The 16,383-nt window shown below is 42.3% G+C and overlaps 1 protein-coding gene across 6 annotated transcripts in view; it reads right to left on the bottom strand.

The window, feature by feature from the left end:
• Nucleotides 1-2,519: 2,519 nt before the first annotated feature.
• Nucleotides 2,520-16,383, bottom strand: part of nol8 (nucleolar protein 8) — a 48,551-nt gene continuing 34,687 nt past the window's right edge. For all 6 annotated transcript variants that reach the window (XM_087994214.1, XM_087994213.1, XM_087994215.1 and 3 more), the window contains one exon: nucleotides 2,520-3,073. In XM_087994214.1, the coding sequence (XP_087850340.1) occupies nucleotides 3,020-3,073 (54 nt within the window). In that variant the 3' untranslated portion in view covers nucleotides 2,520-3,019. The remainder of the gene's footprint in view (nucleotides 3,074-16,383) is intronic.

The raw sequence follows: 16,383 nt of genomic DNA, 5'->3' as shown, positions 1-16,383 counted from the left end.
GTGCAATAGCCTAACGTGGGGAACATATGCCTTACTGAAATCCATATCCACCACATCAACCGCTTTACTCTCATCCACCTGTTTGGTCACCTTCTCAAAGAACTCAATAAGGTTTGTGAGGCATGACCTAGTCCAAAATTGTGTTGGACTATTCATAATCAACATATTCCTTTCTAGAGGATTATAAATCTTATCTCTTATAACCTTTTCCAACACTTTACTCACAACCAAAGTAAGGCTCACTGGTCGATAATTACTAGGGTTGTCTTTACGCCCTTCTTGAATAAGGGAACAACATTTGCTATCCTCCAGTCTTCTGGCACTATTCCTGTGGACAATGACAACATAAAGATCAAAGCCAAAGGCTCGGTAATCTCCTCCCTGGCTTCCCAGAACGTCCTAGGATAAATCCCATCTGGCCCAGGACACTTATCTACTTTGACACTTTCTAGAATTGCGAACACCAGCTCCTTGTGAACCTCAATCCCATCTAGTCTAGTAGCCTATATCTCAGTATTCTCTGCGCCAACATTGCTTTTTTCTAGTGTGAATACTGTCGAAAAATATTCATTTAGTACTTCCCCTATCTCTTCTGACTCCACGCACAAATGTCTAACTACTATCCTTAATTGGCCCTAATCTTACTCTCGTCATTCTTTTATTCCTGATATACCGATAGAAAACCTTAGGGTTTTCCTTGATCCTATCTGCCAACGACTTCTCACGTCCCCTCCTGGCTCTTCTTAACTCTTTCTTTCGGTCATTCCTGGCTAACCTGTAACTTTCAAGTGCCCTAACAGCCTTCATATCTCATCCTAACATAAGCCTTCTTCTTCCACTTGACAAGGAGATTCAACTTCCTTAGTAAACCATGGCTCCCTCGCTTGACCACTTCCTCCCTGCCTGACAGGTACATACTTATCAAGAATCCGGAGTAGCTCTTCCTTGAATAAGCTCCACATTTCTAATGTGCCCATCCCCTGCAGTTTCCTTCCCCATCTTATGCATCCTAAATCCTGCCTAATCGCATCATAATTGCCTTTCCCCCAGATATAACTCTTGCCCTGTGGTATAAACCTATCCATTTCCATCACTAAAGTAAACATGACCGTCTTGTGGTCACTATCATCAAAGTGCTCACCTACCTCCAAATCTAACACCTGGCAGGGTTCATTACCCAGTACTAAATCCAATGTAGCCTCACCCCTTGTTGACCTGTCTACATACTGTGTCAGGAAACCCTCCTGCACGTATTGGACAAAAACGGACCCATCCCAGTTCAACTGCCACCAAAAAAAATAAAAAAAAACAGATGTACTGCTGCAGCTCATGAAAATTCCAATAAGAGGTCATTCCAAATCATAGATGGGAATTTACCATCTTTAAGAGCAAGGGCAGCAGATGCATGGAAACAACATCACCTGCAAATTCCCTTTTAAAACTGTCTTGCTGGTCCTGCATGGTCACTGGGTTAAAATCCTGGATTTTCCTGACAGCACCATGTGTGGATCGACACCCAGGTGGACTACAGCAGCACAGTATGTTTAACCATCACATTCACCAGGGCAATTAGCAGTGGGCAATGCTGGCTTTGCCAGTGACAATGACACTCTTCTCAAAAATTAAAAAGAACCAAAATTATGGATCTTGTTATCTGGGTGAAAATACCCTGTGCAACATTGATTTACTTTCTTCCTTTGAGACAACTGTACAGAACATTTTTAGTATCCCCTTGGGCTGATATCCTTATTGCTGGGAGAAACAGTTGGATATAAATTAATGTTACAATGCTTATTAAGGCGGGATAAAATTGGCACTTTTCAGGACCAAGAATACAATAAAGCAGGTTGTGCTGAATGAACCACAAACATGGCTGAAATATTATCAGACGAATCCAGAAATCCTCGCCTTGTCCACAACATCCCGCGAGAACTCGATTTTCCAGATATTTCATCATATATAGTGATATATCAAAGTAAACTTATCTATACCAAGTCATCAACATTATTTCTATGTGCTCCAGCTTTCACAACATGGGTAGCGTTAGTTAGTTGTCTGGATTGGAGAAAAGACAAATCAATATCTTTAGAGGGATGCTTACATATGCTTATACTACCTGTTTTCAAAACCGTCCTTCCTACCTCTTCCATGTATGTTCGCTGTTTGAATTGAGATGAGCGAATTTACTTTTGGTCTGGATAGTCATCCTAGAGAATTATAAAAGCAAAATACAGCATATGCTTGAGGTCTGAATAAACAAAGTGCTGCAGAAATTCAATATCTGTGGAGTCAGAAACCAGACTCAATGTTTCAAGATCAATATGATGCTTTGAAATAGATTGTGTCAGATATGCTAAAATTTCTCCAACGTTTTCTGTTTTCATGTCCTGGAGAATAACATGCTGTCGGAGAAAGTTTCCACTTTTCTCACAGTCATATTGGAGGATTGGGAACTCAAACCAAAAGCTTTTCTAAAGTAAACAGATGCTCTCAAGACTGTAATAAAAGATTGCTTCATATATCAGACAAAATAGTTATTTATTTATTTATTTCCTGGTTTACAAAAAATGCAGTGCATCATCATCCAAAAATGACTAGCCTTAAATCCTTTTCCAAAGAGTCTGTAATTTTCAATACTCTTGTAGCAGTTTTCATTCTGACACTAATTGTGTGAAGAGAAATGGAGAAGAGAGGTATTTTAATTCCTTTCTCATCCTGGTCAACAACTTAGAAATGCACAAAAGTAACCAGCTGACCTTTCCTGCCTCGTGTGGAAGAGCTTTGTCTCATCTCAGTTCAGTTAAGATCAATAGCCATTTGTGCAGAATCACAATATGATATGAACCAGTGTGTCTCACCAACGTATGGCGAGTACAATGGTATGATTTCAAGAGCTAAAACAACAATAGTTTTCCAAAATATGCAAGCACAAATATTCAGACATTCATAATGAAAAGCAGTTTTGCCTGAATTGACAGCATTTTGCTCCTGAACTGGAATCCGTCAACTGAATACAGATCTACTGCTTGGCTTTTATTTTTCTTTTTGCTTCTCTGTGCTTCTTTCGATATTCCTAAAATAAAAAAAGAGATAAAATATACAATCCCTTTGAAATATTATATGAAGTGTTAGATTTTCACTTTCATTTAGGTCCACATTTGATAAATGGCATATCAATTACCCAATCATATAATATTAACTCACAATTGTATAACAGAACATAGAACAATACAGCGCAGAACAGGCCCTTCGACCTTCAATGTTGCACTGACCTATGAACTATTCTCAGCTCGTTCCCCCTGCATTATCCCATCATCATCCATGTACTTATCCAAGGATTGTTTAAATCTCCCTAATGTGGCCGAGTTAACTACATTGGCAGGCAGGGCATTCCACACCGTTACCACTCTGAGTAAAGAACCTGCCTCTGACATCTGTCTTAAATCTATCACCCCTCAATTTGTAGTTATGCCCCCTCGTACAAGCTGACGTCATCACCCTAGGAAAAAGACTTTCACTGTCTACCCTATCTAATCCTCTGATCATCTTGTATGTCTCTGTCAAATCCTCTCTTAACCTTCTTCTGTCCAATGAGAACAGACTCAAGTCTCTCAGTCTTTCCTCATAAGACCTTCCCTCCACACCAGGCAACATCCTCGTAAATCTCCTCTGCATTTTTTCCAATGCTTCCATATCCTTCCCGAAATATGGCGACCAGAACTGTACACAATATTTCAAGTGAGGCTGCATTAGCATTTTGTACAGTTGTAGCATGACATCACGGCTCCAAAACTCAATTCTTCTACCAATAAAACTTAACACACTTATATGCCTTCTTAACAGTACTATCAACCTGGGTGGCAACTTTCAGGGATCTATGTACATGGACACTAACAGCCCTCTGCACATCCACACCACCAAGAATTTTTCCATTGACCCAATATTCTGCCTTCCTTTTATTCTTCCCAAAGTGAATCACCTCACATTTATCTGCATTGAACTCCATTTGCCATCTCTCAGCCCAATTCTGCAGTTTATCCAAGTCCCCCTGAGACCTGCAACATTCTTCCACACTATCCACTACTCCACCAACTTTAGTGTCATCTGCAAATTTACTAATCTATCCACCTATGCCTATGTCTAAGTAATTTTTGAAAATGACAAACAGCAGTGGTCCCAAAACAGATCCTTGTGGCACACCACTAGTAACTGGACACCAGGCTGAATATTTTCCATCAACCACCACTCACTACCTTCTTTCAGAAAGCCAGTTTCTAATCCAAACTGCTAAATCAACCTCAATCTCATGCCTCTGCATTTTCTCCAATAGCCTACCATGTGGAACTTTATCAAAGGCTCTACTGAAGTCCATGTATACCATGTCAACTGCCCTACCTTCATCTATATGCTTGGTCACCTTCTCAAAAAATTCAATGAGGTTTGAGACACACACCTGCCCTTGACGAAACCATGTTGACTATCTGAAATCAAATTGTTGTTTGCTAAATGATTATAAATCTTATCTCTTAAAATCCTTTCCAAAACCTTTCCTACAACAGAAGTAAGGCTCACTGGTCTATAATTACCTGGGTCATCTCTACTGCCCTTCTTGAACAAGGGCACAACATTTGCAATCCTCCAGTCCTCTGGTACCAAACCTGTAGACAATGACGACTCAAATATCAAAATCAAAGGCTCTGCTATTTTGTCCCTAGCTTCCCAGAGAATCCTCGGATAAATCCCATCCGGCCCAGGGGATTTGTCTACTTTCACTCCTTCTAGAACTGATAACACCACTTCGTAACTAACCTCGATCCTTTCTAGTCTAATATCTCATATCTCTTTATTCTCTTCTACAATATTGTCTTTTTCCTGAGTGAAAACCGATGAGAAATGTTTGTTTAGCACCTCTCCGATCTCCACAAGGTCCACACTCAACTTCCCACTTCTGTCTTTGACTGGCCCTATTCCTACCCTTGTCATCATTTTATTCCTCACATACCTGTAGAATGCCTTCGGGTTCTCCTTTATTCTATTTGCTGAAGACTGCTCATGCCCTCTCTTTGCTCTTCTTAACTCTCTCTTTAAATCCTTCCTAGCTGATCTGTAACTCTCCATCGCCTCATCTGAACCACCTTGTCTCATCAAAACATAAGCCTCTTTCTTCTGCTTAACAAGAGATGCAATTTCTGTAGTAACTTCATCTTCATTGGCTCTCTGATATAACAATCCTTGATGTATTGACCTTCTCCTTCTTTTCATGAAGAAATTCAAATATCTATTCACTTATCTTCTAGAAGTCATATGAAGTTTATTCAAACAATTTTCTGCTACCATGCGGTTTGAGGATTTGGGGATTGCAGGGGATGGTTATTCTGTTGAAAGGCCAATTTTTTTTCTTGAGAAAAAAGATTTTAATTTTTTTACAGAATTACAAAATCACCATAAAATAGTGTAACAACCTTATAATATAATGACAATAACAGAAAACAAACTACTACTCTACTCGACAAATGACTGAGGAGAGAGAAAAAACCCTACAAAAACTACAATTCAATAAATAATTAAGAGAAAAAAAATTAAACCAAGTCAAACAAGGTAAATTAAGTTATATTCAGTTAAGTTACTATACTCAGCGCAATCCCACCAAAACTCCCACCATTGGGAGCATAAATAGGCAAACCCGTATTTATTCAGGATTCTTCCCCCCTCAGGGGCTTCCGGACTGCCAGACATAGTCCTCATGACTACTCAAAGGCGCTGATCAATCCCGCCAATAAGTCTCCAGATATATAATTTGAAAGGGCCGCCATGTTCTACAAAACATTTCCGTTAACAGGTCCATGCAGGGGGTTGTTAGGGCCGACCGCCTGCCCCTCTTCCACTGCTATGTTGTTAGAGCCCAGGTGTCCCTGGAGAAGGAGCACGGGGTGTCCACCAACACCCTTGAGCTGTTCAGGGAGAGGTGGGCACCGCAGGGAGTGGACTGTATTGTTTCCCTGTCCAACTCAATTTTGATTTAATCCCTGCCCTGCCCTCCCCTTCACTGTTTGATCACACAGCATTGCCCTTTGATGTGAAGGGCACTGCTTGTCACTGGCTACTTATTGTTTCCTTTCTTACTGGTGGTGGAAATTGAATAAAGATTTGTACACCTTGTGTCTTTCACTGTATCTCACACCCGCACACACACATCATGGGTGCTGGGGAAAAATAAGCACTACTTGCGGTAATGTGGGGGTAGAAAAAAGCTTAAAAAAAACCCAGGAATATCAGACATTCTGCAAATAGAAATAAAGATTAAAAAAAAACAGGAGTGTCAGGGGTTCTGTCCACAGAAAAAAAACAGTTCCGTTTTCTGGTGCACCATATGTGTAAGGAAATCCAGGGGGATGTGTTCCATAACTAATCTATGCCAGCCCGAAAATCTTGGGGGATGTTTTGACACCCACCTGATTAGAATGTTCTTCCTTGCACAGAATGAAAGAATCTTAACAGTTTCTTCCCATGCGTGTCTAAACAGGGGAGATTTGGCAAACCCAAGAGGAGGGACACCAGATCCACCTTGACCACAGTTCCTCAGACCCCTTCCAAGACACTCGCTATAGCACCCCAACACCTACGAAGCTTGTGGCACAACTACAAGCAATGAGCAAGAGTGCCAACATCTGTTTTACATTTGGGGCACATTGGGGACACGCATGTCTTAAATTTCTCAAGTCGCTCTGGTGCCAAATGAGTCCCATGGAGTTCCTTCAGTTGCATAGTGTGCGTCCTGTTACCAATTGAAATCTTTTTTACGTTCTCCCAAATATCCTCCCATACCTCTGACGAGATTTCTACCTCCAATTCCCAAGTGCAGATTCTGCATATCCACTCAATGTCCTTCGAAACATTACTTCCTAACAAGTGATAGAGGTGCTGACCAAGAGAGCGCCCGGAGACTGGAGCACTCTCCTCTCCATATCCGACTTATGGGGACTAACCATCAATGTAGTCTTTTTCTGTATGAAGTCCCTAACTTGAAAGTACCGAAAGGGGTCCCTCCTAGATAGCTCATATTTCTGACTCAGCTGCTCGAAAGACATCATGACCTTCCCGTCAAATAAATCTCCCAAGCAGGAAACTTCTCTAGACTCCCAGAGCTTAATGCTAAGTCCATCGACCCTGGCCAGAATCCTAACATTCCCAGCATGTGAGTGAAAGGATAAGTTTTTTTGTAAGTTGCCCTCACCTAGTTGCATCATTCTCCAAGCTTTAACTGTGTTAAGGACAATTGGGTTTCTGCAATGGTCCATAAATAACAAATTGATGAGGGGGCATTTTGCTTGGGAGGCCTTGATGTCCAACCAAATTTACCGTCGGTCCTGGCAGGCCCAGCCGGCCACACAGGATCGTAAGGAACTCAACTGATATTTCTTAAAGTCCGGGAAATTCAAACCTCCCATCCCTTGCAGAAGCTGCAATTTGTCCAGCTTAATAAGAGGCCACTTATGATGCCAGATGAAAGATGCAAACCAACTTTAAAGCCTCCATAGTGCTTGCCTCGGCAGCATCAGAGGGAGCATTCGCATGGGATATAATAAGCGAAGAAGAACATTCATTTTGACCAGAGCTCTTCTACCCAACTAAGATCCTCCCAGCGCCGAAGGTCCTGCCTTATCTCCTCTCGCAACTGCTTTATATAAGTGATCAAAGGCTGGAGTGATAAAAATGCCTAAATACAGGAAACCTCCCTGTGACCATCTGAAAGGGAAATGGGCTCCATCCCCAAAATCGGATATTCTCGTAAGGCCCCCACACAGGCATAGCCTCTGACCTCATAAAAATAATTTTATTCCCCGAGAACAAACCAAATAGATCAATCACTTGTATTAAACGGGGCACAGATGTCATTGGATCAGTTAAAAAGAAAAGAACATTATCCACACAGAGAGTGATCTTATGCCTGCCTGACCCTATCTCCAGGACAATTATGTTAGGATCCCTCCAGATGGCCTCCGCCAGTGGCTCAATCACCAATGTAAACAATAGTGGCAAGAGAGGGGACCCTTGTTGGCTGCATCTGCCGATACTAAAAGTATCCAACCTTATACCATTAGTGAGAACCGCTGCTTTTGGGTTACTATGTAACACTGCCACCCTCTTGGCAAAAACCACTCCAGTACATAAAAGAGGTATGGCCACTCCACCCAGTCAAGCACTTCCTCTGCTTCCAGGGAGACTACCAGCCCGGAATCAAACCTTGCTGGCATACCTGGACCATGTTTAATACTCTTATTAGTAGACCTGCGACCGTTGATAAAACCTGTCTGGTCCTCCTTTATGATGAAGGGCAAAACCCTCTCCAACCTTAACGGCAGCAGTTTCAACAGAATTTTAAAATCCACGTTCAGTAACGATATGGGCCTGTACAAAGTGCAATCCTCTGGGGTTTTCCCTTTCTTAAGAATAAGAAAAATATTTGCTTCTCTCAGAGAGGATGGGAGGCAGTCCTGACTGTATGAGTAGTTGTACATATCTAAGAGTGGCCCAACCAGCATGTCAAAAAACTGCTGATAAAACTCACTTTGAAATCCGGGCCGGGCGCTTTACCACTCTGGAGCTGCCTCACCGCCTCCTGTATTTCCTGGATTGTCGGGGGCTTTCAGAAAGGATGCCTGCTCCAAGGTTACACCGGGAAGGTTCGGGGTCTTAAAAAAAGATTCTGCCTTCATCAATCTGTCCTCACAGCCTGCCGACTGGTACAGCTTGAAGTAGCTTCCTAAATGCTGCATTAATCTTTTTGAGAGTACCAGCACTGTCTCCGATGGATGTAATAGATTAGGGGGCATTCTTCTTTCTGGCAAGATATGCTAGGTATCTACCCGGTTTATCACCATACTCAAATAATCTCTGTTTTGCAAAAAGAGATTTCTCTCTTTGCTGTCTGGGGCTGTAATCTGCTGCAATTTACTTACAGATGGTCTGTCAAAGTATGTTGACTCAGCTGCCTTCAGGCGAGCCTCGAGCAAATGCTGCTGCTCTCCTCTCTGCCGCTTCCAGGTCACTGAGTAAGAAATAATCAAACCCCGTGCATAGGCCTTGGCAGTCTCCCAGAGCACCAATGGGTTACTGGCCGTACCCAAATTAATGTCCCAAAAGATTTTAAATTCCTGCAAAAAATACTCCTTAAACTTGCGATCTTTCAAGAGGAAAGGGTCCATGTGCCAGTGCTGGGAGCCTATCCTGTTACCACCGGCCTTGATCTCCATGTACACTGCCGTGTGATTGGAAATGGGAACGTTCCCTATTCTGCAAGACAGCACCGAATTCAAGAAGGTCAATGGGACAAAAAAACATGTGGATTAGAGAAAAAGGTGAAATCTCTAACTTTGGGGTGAAGAATCTCCACACATCCACCAACCCCAGCTCCCTGTTCAGGTCCACCAACTGCCTGGATTGAGGGGATATACCCACAAGACCCCAAGGCATCCTGTCCACTTCGGGGTCAATAAGATAATTAAAGTCTCCCCCTCTAATTGTATGACATGCCACAAGGGCTATTAACCTGGAAAGTGTATCCGGTAAAAATGAGGGGATGTGCCAGGGGACAATATACATTCAAAATCCCATTTTCCTCTCCATGTACCAAAGCTTTAAGAATTATAAACCACCAATGTTCATCCTTAATTTGGACTAAAATTTGAAATGGGAGATTCTTCTGGATGAGTATAGCAACTCCTCTACTTTTCGAATTAAAGGATGAGAAAAACACCTGTCTGACCCCTCCCAGCTGTAACTTCAAATGCTCCTTACCGGTTAAATGTGTGTCTTGCAGCAAGGCTACATTGACCCTCTCTTTTCTAATGCTTTAAAGTATCTTTTTTGTCTCAATTGGTGAATGACTCCCTTAACATTCCAGGTGTACTATTAAACGAATGGCTAGCCATAGCCGTCCGGAACAGTCTGTGACACCCCGGGAGAAAGAACCCCGAAAATAGCACGCCAAGTGAAAACAGTAAACAGTTCATATAAATTTTAAAATACAACTTCCAAGACTACCAAATTAAAACTTCTCACACCTACTTCTACAACATACTGACATATAACACAAACGAAAGGACACTTCCCCCCTTGCCCACGAAGTGGGGGGGACTCATATGACCCACTAACTCCTCAATGGCTCCTTCTACCTGAAGCCATGCCCCTGCCCCAGACAACACAAAGTGAGAAAAAATACACAGCATCATTTGTTTATCCCTATAGTGCTGGAGTCTGTGTAAACCTCTATAAGGTCACCCCTCAGCCTCCGACGCTCCAGGGAAAACAGCCCCAGCCTATTCAGCCTCTCCCTATAGCTCAAATCCTCCAACCCTGGCAACATCCTTGTAAATCTTTTCTGAACCCTTTTAAGTTTCACAACATCTTTCCGATAGGAAGGAGACCAGAATTGCACGCAATATTTCAACAGTGGCCTAACCAATGTCCTGTACAGCTGTAACATGACCTCCCAACTCCTGTACTCAATACTTTTGGATCAGTAGCATATCAACTATGGGTGTAAAAATGATGTTTTGGCAATATTGCCCTCACTCTGATGCATTGCCCCCGCGCTTTAACAGTATTAATAACTACTGGGCTTTGGCAATATTCCCTAACTGTTCTCATTTTGTCCTAGAACATCAAGCTAGTAAGGGGGCATCTTGCCTGAGATGCTTCACTGTCCAACCATAGTGAGTGAGGGTCCCCTCTCCCAGGCTCAGTCATTCACACAAGATAGCAATGAACTTAATTGATAGTTTTTGATATCTGGCAGGTCAACTCCTCCCAGTCTGTGGGGTAGCTGCAGTTTAGTCAGTTTAATAAGGAGTCGCTTGCGATACTAGATAAAGGAACTGAACCAGCTGTTCAGTCTTCTAAACGTGTGCTTAGTAAAAAGTAGTAACATTTGCATAGGATACAGCGGACAGGGGAGAATGTTCACTTTAATGAGGGCTATCTGACCTCACCATCTTCAAAAGTCTTGCTTGATTCTGTCGAATAAATGGGCAAAATTGGTTTTAAATAGCCAAAGACAGGGGTGATGAGTTTAACTAAGTAAAGAAAGCCCTCCTGCGACCGTCTAAAAAGAAATCGAGATTTATTCTCAGGACCAGGCATTTTCAGGAGACCACCCATGGGCATGGCCTCTAATTTCGCAAAGTTGATCTTGTAATCCGAAAAGCCGCCAAACGAATTAATGCATTGTATCAGATAAAGATATTTTTCAATATATAATTTCAGTTACATCACACTGTAAACTTTTGCTGTAAATTCTGTGTCTTAGAATTATGTACTCCACAACCACCTGATGAATAAGCATCGCTCCAAAAAATAGTGCTTCCAAATAAACCTGTTGGACTATAACCTGGTGTTGTGTGATTTTTAAACTTTGTATTAGATGAGGCACTGAAACTGTTGGGTTTGATAAAACAGACATAGAATTAATCTACATACAATGCAATCTTATGTGACTTTGTCCCCACTTTTGGAGCAGATATATTGGGATTCCCACATATTGCCTCTGCCAGCAGTTCAATCACCAATGTAAAAAGTAACAGTGACAAGGGACCGCCCTATTGATTGCTCCTAAGGAAATTGAAATTGCTTGACCATGGCAAGAGGGTCACTATATAAAATCTTTACCCATCTGATAAAGGCCTCACCCAAGCCAAACCACTTTAAAGTATAAAAAGATATGGCCATTCGACCCGGTCAAATGCCTTATCCACGTCCAAAGAGATCATTAATCCCTGTACCGATTGTTGTTGACATATTTGGATCATATTAAGTAACCTCCTAACATTATTCACCGATCTGCGACCTTTTATAAAACCCATCTGATCCTCCTTAAAGATGGAGGGAATCTCAGTTTCTAATCTGAGTGCAAGCGTCTTAGATAGGATTTTGAAATCAACATTCATGAGTGAGATGGGCCTATAGGAAGCACAATCCTCCGGGGCCTTCCCTTTTTTAAGGATAAGAGAGATGTTTGCTTCTCTTAAAGATGGTGGGAGGAGGCCACGACTATGTGAATTGTGAAATATACTAAGCATCGGTCCTGATAGTATACTTTTAAATTCCTTATAAAACTCACTGGGAAGTCCATCAGAACCAGGCGCCTTTTCATTCTGAAGCTGCCTCATAGCCTCCTGCACCTCTTTCACTGTCAATGGGGCATTAAGGAGAAAGTCTTGTTCAATGGTCACTCCCAGGAAGTCCAAATTCTTAAAAAAGACTCCATTCTAACCTGCCTATCCTCACAACTTTCAGACTGGTATAGTTTGGAGTAAAATTTCTGAAACACTGCGCTTGAATCATGGGTTAAATTTCCAGTATGTTCCTTGATTAAGGTAATGGCTTGAGGAGCACTCCTTTTCCTGGCAAGGTACACTAAGTACTTGCCCGGCTTATCCCCATGCTGAAACAATCTTTGGTTTGCAAATGTAAGCTCCCTCTTAGCTGCCTGTGAGCTAAGTGTGGAGTTCAGTGCAGACTGAAGTGCTGTGATCCCCTGTAGTTTAGCCAACCAGGACCTATCAAAGAATGCCTTTTCAGCTGCCTTCAGACACGTCTTGAGCACGCGTTGCTGCTCACGCTTCTGCTGTTTCTTACTGGCAGAAGGAAATAACTAACCCCCTAGCTTAGGCTTTAGCAGTTTCCCAGAGAATGGATGGATTACTGACCGAGCCTGAAAAAGCGCTGAATTCTGTAGAAAAGAATTCAGTAAACTTGCTAACCTTAAAGATGAAGGGATCAAGTTGCCAATGCCTCGAACCTACCATAGTATCCTTACTCTTGACCATTAAATATTCTGGACTGTGATCAGAAATAGTGATATTGCCAACTGTACATGACACCATTGAGTCCAAATGCGCTGTGGGAATCAAAAAGAGATCAATCCTGGTATGGCATTTGTGCGGATTTGAGAAAAACGTCAAATGTCCGCCACTAGGGTGAATGTGCCTCCAAACATCTACCAATCCTAGTTCAACACACAAATCTCTTAACTGCTCAGGTCGTGAAACAGATATCGGGAGCCTTTGGGCAATCTGTCCACCATGGGGTCTATTAGACAATTAAAATCCCTTTTTACAATAATATGCTGGGATGCGAGGTTAACCAGTTTACAAAGTGTGTCTATCGAGAACTTGAGGGGATGCGCCAGGGGACAATAAACATTTAAAATCCCATATTCTTCACCATTAATCAAAGCTTTAAGGATTACAAGTCTCCCATGTGTGTCTTTATACATTCTAACAACTTAAATGGGAGATTCTTCCGAAGTATGGCAGAGCTGTACTCCTAGTATTGAAAATGAGAAATAAACCTAGTCATACCGAATCTGTTGCAGTTTCAGATGCTCTGTTTCATCTAGGTGTGTTTCTTGCAATAAGGCAACATCCACCCTCTCCCTTTTAAGATGGGAAAAAACACCTTTTTCTTCTTGTTCAGTGGGTGACTCCTTAATGTTTCAGGTACACCACTTGAACATATCCTTAGCCATAATGTTCTACAGCACCACTTAGATTCCAGAGAGGGAGAACTTGAACTACGAATCGCTGAGCTTCAGTACAAGAAAGTCCAGAAAACACAAAAACTACATAAACTAAAACAGCTACAACCAACAAACCTACAAACCTTGTAAAAATTATGTACACTAAAAACAGAAAAAACAAAAAAGCGCCAAAAGGCACTGATTAGAGGAATTTACCCCCCATTCAAACGGGGCACCTACATCCCAAAACCCTACTAACCACCCCAACCACCCTCTTTACTCCTACCAGCTAGGATCATGCCACAAACTCAGGCAACCCAGTAGGAAAGAACAAGATTAGTAATATACATAATTAAGTTAAAAGTAAATACGTCACCCATCCAATGGTATAACAACTTAGAAATTAATGATAAATAATCTATCTATCCTGAGCATAATTTAATGCAACTTATTACCAATAAAAGGAGACTCCACCAAGTCCTCTCGAAAGGAGGACAAACTCAACCAACTCTGTTATCTGTGTCTATTTAATCATCTGGCTTAAGTCAGCGTGTCCACAAAGTAGCTTGCTTTCTCAGGCAAGTCAAATAAATATATACACAGATCCATTGGGGTGGCACAGTGGTTAGCCCTGCTGCCTCACAGTGCCAGGGACCCAGGTTTGACTCCAGCCTCCAGCAACTGTGTGTGTGGAGTTTCCACATTCTCCTGTGTCTGTGTAGGTTTACTCCGGTTTCCTCCCAGAATCCAAAGATGTGCAGGTTCGGTGAATTGGCCATGTAAATTGACCCAAAGTGTTCAGGGATGTGTAGGTTAGATGCATTCATTAGGGTAAATATAAGGGAATGGGTTTGGGTGGGTTATTCATCGCAAAGTCAGTGTAGAATTGTTGGGCCGAAGGGTCTGTTTCCACACTATAGGGTTCTATGATTCTGAAGCACTGCTGGATGTCTTAGTCTTCGAGAGTACTAGATCCCAAGCTCTCTCAATCGCTTCTTGAGGTTCACAGGATTTCCTTTTTTGATTCATCACCCTGAAGTCATTACACACCAAAGGGCTCGGATCCTTCTCTTGAGCTCTGGAAGCTTCCACGACTCTCCGTTTGTCTTTATAATGATGGAACCGTACCAGGACAGGGTGAGGGCATTGGTCCATTAATAGCCTTTGTGCTGCGACCCAGTGGGCTCTCTCAATCTTTATCCTTCCCTTTTCAGCCTCCAAACTAAGGAATCCCAGGAACCACGTTCCAAAGAATTCCACTGGCCGCTCACCTTCTGTCCCCTCTGGCATGCCAACAACATGAAAGGTTCTTTCTTCTGCTCCTGTCCTCAAGATCATCCAGCAAACCATGGACCTGTGTTTCCAGGCATTCAATTTGACTCTTGGATGAATCAGCCTCTGTCTCCAATGTTGTGGCTCTGCGCTCAAGCTCATCAGTCTTTTTCCCAGGTCTTGCAGCATAGCAGAGACTGGGGCCAGCTTTTTCTCGATTTTTTCTTCAATCTGCTTCCCCAGGACCTGGTGAGATTTGGCAAGCTCTTCAACCAAGGCTTGGTGAGTAAGCAAGCCCACTGCCTCGGTGGGTTGAGCTGCAGCCTCAGCTCCGGGTGAACTCCCTCCTTTCTTCAGCATTCTCCCACAGCAAAAATGTAGGTAGTTAAAATTTTCAGGTTCAGTAGCTCTTTTACTTTTTTTTTTACACACAGTAACATGGATGGGATGGGTTTCCTGCCGATGTTGTGGCGCAGAGCCTAGCAGATGCGATACTCCTAGGTCACCGCCATCATGGATCCCCTCGCTACACATCACTTTAAATGCATGTACATAGATATTGTGCAGATGAGGTGGGGGGTGGAGAATGTGGTGGTCAAGAGATGGGGACTGGTGGGGGGGGGGGGGGGGGGGGGGGGGGGGGGGAAGAGGGCATTCTGGCTTATAGGTATTTCTTCACTGATCCAGTGAAGCTCCTGAGTTCTCTTCTGATCTCAGTCTTAAGCATGTCCTGCAAACTCTCTTCCCACCACTGAACATACAGTTCAAAATCACATGAACATCCCTGGCCTGGTTGCTACTGCATTTGTGCATGGTGAAAAATATAAAGACTATGTGACATCGGTGTTTGGCAATGTGCACCTGCATGTTCCGAATGTGTGCGCATGCAGAATTGTCCGCAGTTGCCAATATCAGCAATCACTGGCCACCTGGAATCTACATTCTTATCTCAGCATTGCTTTTCTGGAGATATATATTGACCTTGGAGAGAGTGCAACACATACTCACCAGAATGATATCGGATTTAAAAAGGTTAATTTATAGGTAAAGCTTTTGGAGACAAACTTTCTATTTCATTGAATAGAAAAATTATTTTAATTGTTTTGAGTGTTCATGATTAAAAACTTTGAGAGAGAGAGAAATTAATTTCCTGGTGGAGAATTCAGAACAGGAGTGAAAAAAAAAAACAGCTGTGGTAGTGTCTAGTGTCCATACCTTTGAGCTAGCTTGCCCAGGTTTCAATCCTACTTGCTCTGGAGTGTAGTGAATCACTCTGCTCAGGTTGATTAGAAAATATAAAAATAGAGCGAGCTTATCCAGGGCTGACACAAGAAAGCACTTCGCTACAGAAAGTTTGGTGGCATTTGTAAACTCTCACCAAAATGTTGTTGAAGCTGGGGCAATTATCAAGCTCAAATACAGATGGACACATTTTGCGTGGCCAGAATATTAATGGTTGTGAATCAAATGTAGGAAGATAAAGCTGAGAAAAAGACCAGCTATGACTTAATTGAATTGCAAACTAGACTTGAGGCTCAAACTCAACTGGTTTAATAGCTTACTCCTATTTCTGTGTTCCTTGAAGTACAGCA

Source organism: Chiloscyllium plagiosum, unplaced genomic scaffold, assembly GCF_037043375.1.
Source record: "Chiloscyllium plagiosum isolate Xiang-an unplaced genomic scaffold, Cpla_swu_hap1 HiC_scaffold_14, whole genome shotgun sequence".
Taxonomy (NCBI): domain Eukaryota; kingdom Metazoa; phylum Chordata; class Chondrichthyes; order Orectolobiformes; family Hemiscylliidae; genus Chiloscyllium; species Chiloscyllium plagiosum.
This window is presented reverse-complemented; position numbering and strand designations above follow the sequence as displayed.